An 11,457-nucleotide genomic window follows, 5' to 3' on the forward strand; every position below is an offset into this window, starting at 1 on the left:
GTGTGTATTACAACAAATTTGAAGAAGCCTCTGACGGAGTAAACTATCTTTCTGTGACAGTCTCATGAAGAGGATTCTCAGGGTTTCCATAATTCTCTTGATTTTATGCAAAATCCTTCTTTGTACAGTCATCTCCAGAGGTTCCACAGTTGTCCCCAGAACATCTTTTTCCGGTTTTTTTACCCTTTTTTTTTTTTTAGGTTGTTTTGATAAAACATTCTGGGAAGATGTTTATTATTGAACATCTTTTCAGTCCCTTCAGGATTTTGTGATTCTTTTTGTGATTTTTTGCAATAAAACTCAAAGTGTTTGTGGTACTAATTTGGAAATATTTGCGATATTTGAGCTTATTTATGATGGTAAATACAACTTTTTATTACTCACTGTATAGATCATGGACTATAATCTAAACTCAATTAAGGCTGAGTTAGCTGTTTAGTACAAGTAAGAAAGTTTCTAGAAATCTTTGAGAAAAATCTGCAATAAACTCCCAATTATGTATTAATGCAAAAAAGTGCAGGGATTTTACTGATTTTGCATGAATTTCCACAATAACTCTCAAGAAACTAGAGGGACTGATTGATATAATTTGGCAGTAAAGAGATAAAAACTGCATTGATTTGACTGATAGCTTAATATTTAAGCACATTTAGTGTTTATTCTAGAATGTATAGGGCCACATAAACAGCTATGGCGGGCCGGATTTGGCCCATAGGCCTTGAGTTTGACACATGTGCAATAAAGATATTGCCCCGCTATTCTTTTCTATTGTTTTTATTTTACTTATTCACGTAAAAATTAGTTGTACAACACAGGAAGCTACATCACATAATTTACCAACTTAAATGAACCAAGAAAGGCAATAAAAATAAATATGATGTATAATTTTACATAATAAAAATAAGGTAGCTAATTTATGCTTTAGAAATCGTGTTTTGCTCCTGATAGCTGTGAAATTCCCAACAGCACTTGAAGGGGCCATGAGACAGCATAGCTAATCGCCTTCAACTGAAACCAGTTGAGGAAGGGTAGAGAAGACAAGATGGCGGAGTGAGTGGGTTGCGCTTTGTATAGACGGTTGCGGTTCTTAAAGTTAGCCGGAAAAGCAGTTAAGAGACTGTAGAACTACCATTACCATCATCGGGAGCGTTGCTTTCAGCTCCTTGTGACAGAAACTTGGGACACTTTTCAGTGTTGCTGCTCGCTACAACGTTAGCCTTATGCTAAACTTTGCTGTGCTGACGTTAGCTTCTTGTTAAAGGCCTTCAGCTTGTTGGGATTTAGTTTTGGATTTACTCCTTCTGTTTGGCACGACATTTTTCTAGAGAAATTATAGGTTCTAGCTTATGACAAAACCAATATCGCTGGTCGAGATCCACTGAAAATAATCGTTTTCGTATTTGGGGGGGGGGGAAATTGTTTGTGAGAGGTTGTGCGGTGGTTTTACTAATAACGCAACTTTATGTTCTACCGATAACCAAGGTTGACCAACAAACGCAAAGATCTTAAAGCTTTTCTGTTGGTAATTGTTCTTCGGTTGATATTATGGCCAGCAGCAGTGGTTCCAAAGCCGAGTTCATAGTCGGTGGAAAGTACAAGCTCGTCAGAAAAATTGGATCGGGATCTTTCGGCGACATTTATTTGGCAATCAACATCACAAATGGAGAGGTAACTTGGTGAATCAGTCTGTTTCTGGGTTTTTGTTTGGGAATGGGATGGTTCATTTTAGATTCTTACTATGACAGGCAGATCGCAACACTGCCCTGCCTGTTTGCCGGAGAACTAAGAAGATTTCATGTTAGCCTATTGGTATATCGGAAGTGTTTGTCATCTCAATTCTTGAACTGCAGCGGTAACAGCTACTATGTTGTGTGTGATTTGTAGGAGGTAGCTGTAAAACTAGAATCCCAAAAAGCCAGACATCCACAGCTCCTATACGAAAGCAAGCTGTACAAGATCCTTCAAGGTGGAGTCGGGATTCCACACATCAGGTAAGAAAATCTTTTCTCCCCTCTTAGTCTAGTTGGTGTCATCGTATTTATGCGGTTCCGTTTGCTTTGCCATCCAAGACACAGAGAACAATCAGTGATTTAGCGAAGGTCTAGTTGAGATAGGGCTCGCTAATTATGAATCAATTCTTGTGAAGATATATTTTCAACCAAACAACCTTATTTCACTGTGAAGCCTCTTTAGGCCGCATTTGGATCCAAGGCAGGGAAAAGCTATGTGGTTGGAAATGGCCGCTCCTCTTTTGTTGTGTTACTTCCCAACATGTCTGTTAGAAAATGGCGGCGGAGCTTTCTGAAGACACAGAGTTCCTCAGAGAAGCTAGTCGAACCAGATTTTTATTTTTTGCAGGATCGTTAAAATTGTGTCTTCAGAGCGACACGCACGTCATCTCTACTCCGTATATTTTGAACTAAATTTTGCTGACACACAGGCGCACTGTGTGTGTGTATGTATATATATATATATATATATATATATATATATATATATATATATATATATATGTTGGGGATGCTCGGTGGTAGAGTTCATTGCCGGGTGGAGCAGAAACGGTGCTACGTCTATGAAATATTGCTGCCAGTAGCACATAGTGGCGATCTAGCAGCAAAAGCAGAGCCAGAGTCTTACACCACTAGCCCGAAGACTTGAGTTATTTTTCAGGTTATTTGTTTTCTGACCATCATGCTCTTCCGGGTGAGTGTTGGAAGGTGTGCGCTGCTTCACCTGCTGCCTGGCCGCTCCGTATGTCTTTTTTTTTTTTCCTGCAGTGAACGTCGATTTAGCCAAACTTCGTCAGGTGTTGTTTTTTAAATGTCATATTAGATTTGTTGTGTTGATGCATTTTGACGTCCTTCACCCCCGAGGTATTTCTGCGTTGCAACACGCAAACTTCCCCATTCACTCTGAGCGTTGAAGTTCCTCACCACATCACTTAGGATTTGTTGCTGCGTGCTTTGTAGTGTGAAGGAAAGAGGAGATAAGCTGCTCACTCAGGCTTCTAAGTGAGAAACAGATGATGGTTTTGGTGATCGGTGATCACCGATCATACACATATTCACGGAAATCGGCAGATTATGATCAGTGGCCGATCTATTGGAACACCTCTGATATGTATGTGTTTATACAGCTCTGGAAAAAATTAAGAGATTACTTAAAATAATCAATTTGTCTGTTTTTACTTTTTGAAGGAATATGTTTGGGTAAAATGAATATTTCTCTTTTCTTCTATGTACTACTGACATCATGTCTCCAAAATTCCAAGCAAAAATTTAGTATTTAATTACAGAAAATGAGAACTGGTCAAAATAACGAAAAAGATGCAGTGCTTTCAGACCCCAAATAATGCAGAGAAAACAAGTTCATATCCATTTAGAAACAACACTAATGTTTTAACTCAGGAAGAGTTCAGAAATCAATATTAGATTGAATAACCTTGAGGTTTTCAGTGATGTTCAGTGGTCTCTTAAATGTTTCCAGGGCTGTATATAGATGTTTGTATGTGTGTGCGTTTACATGCGAGTGAGAGATCAGTGCTGTTGTCAGTTTAATGTCACATTAAACTTGTTGGAAGTTAATGTGGTGGTCATGTGCTTAAGTCATTATGCAGCTACAAGTAAGATTTTTCAGATCAAAAACAGCATGAACTCAATTAACTGTCACATGCACATTGGAAAATAGTTTTTTTTTTTTAATGTCATCAGGTGGTATGGCCAGGAGAAGGACTACAACGTCCTAGTCATGGACTTGCTTGGACCCAGTTTGGAGGACCTTTTTAACTTCTGCTCTCGACGATTTACCATGAAAACTGTCCTCATGCTGGCAGACCAAGTAAGTAAAATTGCACTAATTAACCCTAACCCATAAAGCTTGTTTTGGGTATCCAAAACACTCTCTGTAGCCCTTATTAAAAACTTATTAACTTATTAAAAACTCAACAGACACAAAATGGAAGCGCGACTAAAGCCACACAAATTAAGTCTCCTGTTTGTCCCTCTATATCCAGCAGAGAGGTGCAGTTTAGGGTATTTAACTCATCATGCAGGGCAGGTCCAAGATTGTTTGAGTCATTGAGCAGAATTTGACTTGGGAGCCCCTCCAATAGAGGCACTGCTAACAACATTTCAACATAATTTTAGTCAGTTCTGAGAGGAGGGTAAATTAATTGGCCAACCTAAAAAAACAATCGATGATAATTGTAATTTACTGAGATATATTTGGGAACAAACAGAGCTTAAACTCACAGCATCAGATTGTCACTGTGGTTACTAAACAATCTAACTATCTAGATTGTTCTTTGAACTTTTACATAGTCATCTTGTCAGCTCCTTAAAATCTTAAATTTAAATGTTAAACAGTTTAAAATATTTTAATTTATGTATGCTGAAACCATTAAATCAAACTTAGTATAATTGATCTTCTCAATAAACAAATGTTACATTTATATATTAGCATTTATGTGGGAGCCTTGTAGTCCTTGGGGGACTTCTGCAGCTGCTGATTTAATTTGGATTAAACAGAAGTGCAAATAATTGATATTTATTAGGCCCAAGCAGTGAATTTCACCCAAAATTGTCTCCAAACTAAACTTTTTGGATTCTAGTGGAATCACAAGTGGGTGTTTCCAAACTGCTCTACAGCCCCCTATAGCACAGGGGTGTCCAAAGTGGGTCCTGGAGGGCCGACATCCTGCATGTTTTAGTTCTCTCTCTGGTTTAACGCACCTGCATCAAATGAAACATTGACTTGCTGAGGAGGTTGTTCCCACCCCCAGGGAGAGAACTAAAACAGGCAGTATGCCGGCCCTCGAGGACCGACTTTGGACACCCCTGCTCTAGCATGAGTTTAGACAATCTGTAGATGAGTCAGATCTGAAATTTTGTAGATGACCCCCAAATCAAGAGAAAACGTCTCGTGGAGGAACCCCATAAAATGTCCAGGGAGGTGGCCATTTTGGGTCATATGTTGTCTATTTTTCAATTTTACACACCTCAAACTTTAACAAACTCCTCCTAGTGATTTCGAGCTATCAACTTCATTTTTGGTCAGGATGCAGTTAAGGTGTGGAGGATTTAATGTTATCAAAAAACTGAATATTCATATATTCTTAGAGGGCGTGGCCAACCGGTAAACTTGCCGTACTTGCCAAAGCAAACGAAAAGCTATAACTTTCACATAAAAAGGTCAATTGGCACCAAACTTGGCATGAGTGATCCTGGTTGGATGGTCTGACCCCCTTGAGCTAATCAAGATGATCTTGTGTCAGAAGACAGAAACTAGTTGGTCTCACTTGCTTTAAAGTGCGAAAAGGTTTCGGTGGAGGGCGTGGAACAGGCAGCGTGGCAAAGTCACAGGTCACAAATTCCACATATTTCAGCCGAGCTGCACCAAACTCACTGTCGAACCCCCGTGAGGAATGCAGTCCAATATTTGGTAGACGTGGCCTAATTCTTCCACAGTGCCTCCTAGAAATCTTTAAAAGAAAAAAAAACAAAAAAACAGCCCCAAGCTATGCTTTGACTGACAATCATGAAATTTGGTATACATGTACATCTTGACAGGATGTAAAAAAGAGAGTCTCTGGGAGCCATGGTCTAAACCCAAGAGGAAGTCAGCCATTTTGGATCAAAGCATGTTGTATCTGAACAAATGCATCCTACAACTTTTGAGATCCAGGCTTCAAAATCAATCAGCACAGTCTTGAGGTATTGAAGGTCAAAAATGATCAAAATCTTTCTCGTTCATCAAAGTGTGTGGGCATGGCTAAACCTCAAATCTGCCATTCTCTATGAAACATCAAGGTGGAATAACTTTCCACATAAGCTCCCAGCTGCATTAAAATTTCTTTGATATCACAGACCAGGGCTTCTCTCATTCACATGGTCAACTGGTGACATCACCTTTGCCCTGCAACAACATAATGATAAATCCTCCTCAACACTGGCTGCTGGCGGGATATAGGCAATTTTTTCTGCCATAATTCGAGAGCATACATTTTCAGTTTGAAAGCAGGGCTTTGAGTCTATCTTCTCAAAATCTGTAATGTTTGCATTCAAAACTTTTGCTCTGTTTCAAATATTATCTGTGCTTTTTCAAACCTTTCTCCTCACACTCAAAACTTGTCTCTGCTTGGATCAAATCTCCGCTTGCAAACTTCTCTGCTCGCAATACAAGCGCAATCATTTTTTGCTTGTGCTTGGAAAAAAAATACCATCGCTTGGCAACCTCTCGGTCAATAGAATGCAAACGTCATACTGAGTGCATAAATATTAAAAGTTTTGAGAACAAGAGACATAAAATTCTGCTTTCAGACTGAAGATGTGTGCTCTCGAATTATGGCAGAAAAATTCCCCCAAAATGTGAGGATGTGGTCGTGGCTAAATGGTGAATTCTAATCTCTTGCCATTTGCACACAGTTGTCTTTAAATCATAAATGCATCATCTGATTTTCACAAAACTTATGATTGATCTTTGTTAACCTCTAAAGAGCTCAATAGCATTAAATTGTAAATTAACTCCACTGTGCCTCCTACTTTATTCTAACAGCTATATTCCTTTAAGACAGGGGTGTCCAAAGTCAGTCCTCGAGGTCCTGCATCCTGCACGTTTCAGTTCTCTCCCTGGTGGTAGTAACAACCTTTTCAGCATGTCAGTGTTCTCCCTTAGGCCTTTTAACGAGCCATCATTTGATACAGGTGTGCTAAACCAGGGAGAGAACTAAAACATGCAGGATGTCGGCCCTGCATCCTGCAGGGGTGTCCAAAGCAGGGGTGACCCACTTTGGACACCCCTGCTTTAAGATATCAACTGATCTGCAGCAGATTTTTTTGTGCATCGTCAGGGAGCATTGCTGAACACATTGTGCATCGCCGAGTGGTCAGGTGTGGGAACTGCGTGAGAGCGGGTAGCGTTGCTGGACCTCCTGTGGGCGCCATGAGGCTAGAGCAGCGACCTGCCATTGCCTCCAATGCTGCTTGCAGCTTTAATTTTAATTGCATTTTTTGGGTTGTTTTTAAAACTCTATAGTCTTAAATAGTATTTCACTGGCGATGTCTTCCCATAACTTACAATTACTCAGTAATATGTTAACATTTCCTGTCAACTTAACATCTTTGAAGACAAAAACACCATGGACCGCTGGTAGAATCCCTCGGCACCCCGACCACCGGGCTTAGCAAGTTTTCTGGGGAAATCCTATTTTAGATGCAAGAACAATACAGTAATACTGTAGGCTGTTTAGTTTTTATAAATCGTATAACTAAATAAATTTAGAAGTAAATTTGAGAAATTTCAATACATTTTATTGAAACTGAATAAATGTGTTTCTGTGTGTGTTGAAGGTATCAAATCCTGTCGCTCACATGGAGACAAAGGCTATAAATAACTGGGAAAAGTGAATGTTCAGCTATTAAATTGATTGAATATGAACATAAACTAAAAACTGTAGTACAGAAATTATTTTGGAAGTGTCTTTGTGAGCCTGCTGCTTTTTTTTTTTTCTCAAATAATTTTTTTATTTAGACGGATTTCCATCACATTCATTAATTACAACTTTACCCATTTAAGGTAGTATATGAATAGGTACCGGCAGCGATGCTCTTTCCACTCAGGAATGGGAGAGAATGCGTGCTGATCACAGAAAATGCCCTAACTTCCCACCATCAAAAGTCCTTTTCAGAATATTTTTTTTCCAAAAGCAACACTGCTGTGTTAAAGTTAATTGATTTTCCTTTCCAATGATACCAGTTTTATGTATGTTGAAGCAAATAAAACACTTTAAATTTCACAGTAATTTTCATAAGTTTTTTGAAAAGCCACATTATTTATGCTAATTCGAACGCCCCTCCGGAAAGGCGCTGAAACATTGTCCAAGAAAATCGGATCGGGCGTCACGAACACATGACCAAATGAGCCAACAGTGATATCATATTAATCCTTAAACTTTCTATACATACCCGGTTTGTCAAGGGTTATTTTTTTAGTGTTTTTTTTTAAATCATAAAAGTATCAAAACTTCGTCAAATAGCGAACGAATTATAAAAAATAAACCCGACAAAATGGGTATCAAATTAAAGATCAATTTGTTGGCTTTAATATAATACTGGAATCAATGTGCGTGACACCCCACGCATATCAACACACGAACGGACCTCCCGCGAGGCGCCCCTTCCAGCTTTCGCTCTTTCTGTAAGCTAAATGTGGCTACGTGGTGAAGCTAGCTAAAAACTAATAACTGGAGTTTTAAGTTTCCGGTAGTTCTAAGAGCGGATCGAGTGAACCCCTCCTGAGCTTTTTACCGTGTGCATGGTTCTAGCGGGGACGTTGTTTTAACAATTTCTTTTTTTGATTTTGCAAACTGAAAAGCGGACGGACCGCCCGACTGGCTGATCATGACATCCACCGCACTATGCCGAGCTCCACCGCGTTCTAACGCGACCTGCCGGAGCCCCGCACAAAGGCTGCGGGAGAAGTTAAATCTAAAGTTAAATCTAGTTGAAACTTTGAGGAGAAATTAAGCAAATATGGTCCCTTCACCTCCTCACCTGAACGTGGGGTTATTCATCCTCCTCCTCCTCTTCCACAGGAATGCTTTGCTTCCCTGTCCTTATTATTTAATAATACATGTTTTTATGGGCCACAGGAATTATGCATGATGATCTGTATTTGTGTGGTTAGGTTTGTGCTGATTTTGTGCAATTTGTGCAACAAGGACATGAAGCGCGTTAGCAGACGGCTTCTGATATGGGAGGCATGGGCAACCGCCCAGGGCATCATTATGTGGGCAGCGGCATGATGAAGTGACTGTATCTATACTAAAATAATAAATTCTAGACACTTTTTATGAAAAACTACTTTCTTTGGCACTTTTTCAGATGGTCGATAGTAGGGAATTTTCCATAAAAAAGAAATCTAAAAAAACAATCTCTATTTACTGCCAACAATATAGAAAAAAACTACTAAAGATGGTCAGAAATAAAAGTTTTTATATGATGCTGCAGCCTAATTGACATCTAGGAAGGAAGTTTCAATGAAATGCATAAAAAATAAACATTTTGGTGCAAGTCAAAAATTCTCTAAAATTAGATTATTTAAAAAAACAAACAAAAAATCCCTATTTCCTACCAGCAATATCAAAGAAACTATTAAAGATGGCCAAAAATGGATGCCTTTATGTTATTCACCAGCCTAATTCAGTGTTTTTCAACCACTGTGCCGCGGCACACTAGTGTACCGTGAGTGATCGTCGGGTGTGCTGTGGAAATTATCCAATTTCACCTACCGTAGTTTCTGGACAATAAGCTGCTACTTTTTTCCTACACTTTGACCATGCAGCTTTTCTGTGGATTTTTCTTCAACCACCAGGGGGCTCTTTAGCAGGAAGTGAATCATTGGAAGTCAAAATTGGAAATCAAAGAAGAACGCGCTAATTTTAATTTAGAACAAGCACATGCTAGCAGCAGGCACGACGGAGAAATGTTTTCAAACTCATATGATGCAGCTTCTAAGTTGAGGAGTATCGATCTGGCACTACAGGAGGGAAACAAAGCCGCTGCACGTAAACTCGGCGTGAACAAAACCAGATTTAGAGACGGAGACCTGCGTCCTTAATATATCCAGCAGTTGCTGCCCTCCAGCAGAGGGCAGCAACTTCAACTTCAACTTCAACGGTACCTTCAAAATTTGAAGGTACCGTTTATAGCATGGTGCGCTCATAGTCCGGAAAATACGGTACGAATACGAATTCAGAGGTGTGCGTTGAGGGAGTGGTGAGAATGATTTCTTTGTGAATGAGCAATTATGTGTGGCGTTTACATCTCAATACGCTGCCCAGCGTGTGGCTCTGTCTGTCTACGCTGTAAAGTTTATATATGTGGTCCCGGCTCACCTGTATAAATACTCCTCAGCGCTCTTCCCGCTGTTCGCTCTGAAGCAGCAGCTCCCGGAAGAGGAAGGCCGCAGTACTCCAGGCATCGCACCAGTCATTTTAAGGATTATTATAATTATAATTAATTTTGTATACTACAGAAAAGTAATTGTTAGGGATGCATGAATATGAAAATTTTTCCTGACATTGATCTCCACCAATTAAGTTCAGTGAAGTGAGCTGCGTACCATTTTGTAGAAAATAATTTTTCCACCTTCCTTTCTGAATCATGTTTGCTAAAGCGGACACGCCTGACGCTCAAAGGAAAATATTTAATATTTTTTTGTTGTGATGGGCATTTTATTATTTGTTGGATTTTGAAAAAAATAAAATTTCAGGAGTGGTTAACAGCGTTACCTAAATCTAAAATGTTTCACATTAAAAAATCTTGTATGCCAGAATATGCATAGCAAAAAAATAAAAAATAAAATCTGATCTGAATTTTTTTCCATCATATTTGGGTCAAAACCCACTCCCCCACAGTAGTGAGGAAAAACTCATCACTGCACCGAACTGCACATTAACTGGTTACATTGAGACTTGCCAGTGAAGAAGCTCCTTAATAAATCATACAAGTTCTGAGCCAGTAGTTTCCTAACAATTTCTCTCAGTAGTTCTGATTTAACTGAACAATAAGCAACTCATGTTTTCCCCCTTTCTTGATGTTTCTTTTCTCCCAGATGATCAGCAGAATTGAGTATGTACACACAAAGAACTTCATCCATAGAGACATCAAACCAGACAACTTTCTCATGGGTATTGGCCGTCACTGTAACAAGGTAAGGTAGCTTCTATACATATTTTTAAATATGGCACATAGAGTTCGTGACAAAAAGGTGAATACAAATATTTGTCTAATTGTTCATTTAGTTTATCTTCATGTGTAGTTTTTGTAAGACTATGTGGTGTCATAACTTTAATGTGAGCTGACGGCATTAGAGAGACTGCAAGCTGTCAACTTAATCTCATACTGGGGTCAGGCCTACAGACCGGCCCATTAAGTGATTAGAAAGACACCCTGACAATTATAAAAGACTAAAGACAGAAAATAGGACTAACACAGCAAAATGCTGGTCTGCAATACAAAGTTCAGAACAGTCTTTTAGCAAACTTTTCACTGAATAAAAATAAAGCAACTATATGAAAAAACAAACTGACTCTGTATGATGTCATCAGACTTTAACTGTTATCCATCAGCTGGAAAACAGAAATCAAAGACAACTTTTAAATCAAGGTTTATTAGGAGGATAATAAACGATCAACAGTGTTAAAGAAATTAGCCATTCATGGTATTTATGGGTTGTGGGAGAAATGATCAACTGTAAGTTTAGTTAAACTATAATGATTAATTATTATTGTAATCTGACTTTATTGCTGAAGCATAGATTTTATTTTTTGTTTTAGATTTTATCAAAAACAGAATTTAGCATTTTTATTTCTTGTCGCTCAGGTTTGATTTGCTGCAATGAACTCATTGATAGCTCCTGACAAAAGCTATCAATGAACAAAAGGGATTCGTTTGTCTT

The 11,457-nt window shown here is 38.8% G+C and overlaps 1 protein-coding gene across 8 annotated transcripts in view; it reads left to right on the forward strand.

Moving 5' to 3' along the window:
- Window positions 1-11,457, forward strand: part of csnk1a1 (casein kinase 1, alpha 1) — a 75,242-nt gene that overhangs the window by 2,210 nt on the left and 61,575 nt on the right. For 4 of the 8 annotated variants that reach the window (XM_015059845.1, XM_015059848.1, XM_015059849.1 and 1 more), the window contains exons 1-4: window positions 1,502-1,668; window positions 1,885-1,991; window positions 3,711-3,837; window positions 10,612-10,710. In XM_015059845.1, the coding sequence (XP_014915331.1) occupies window positions 1,546-1,668; window positions 1,885-1,991; window positions 3,711-3,837; window positions 10,612-10,710 (456 nt within the window). In that variant the 5' untranslated portion in view covers window positions 1,502-1,545. Of the gene's footprint in view, window positions 1-965; window positions 1,051-1,501; window positions 1,669-1,884; window positions 1,992-3,710; window positions 3,838-10,611; window positions 10,711-11,457 lie in introns of those variants that run through there. The other 4 variants (XM_015059852.1, XM_015059846.1, XM_015059850.1 and 1 more) reach the window with 2 other exon arrangements.

The sequence above is a fragment of the Poecilia latipinna genome, unplaced genomic scaffold (assembly GCF_001443285.1).
Source record: "Poecilia latipinna isolate Pla-1442-1.1 unplaced genomic scaffold, P_latipinna-1.0 Scaffold1662, whole genome shotgun sequence".
NCBI classification, from domain to species: Eukaryota; Metazoa; Chordata; class Actinopteri; order Cyprinodontiformes; family Poeciliidae; genus Poecilia; species Poecilia latipinna.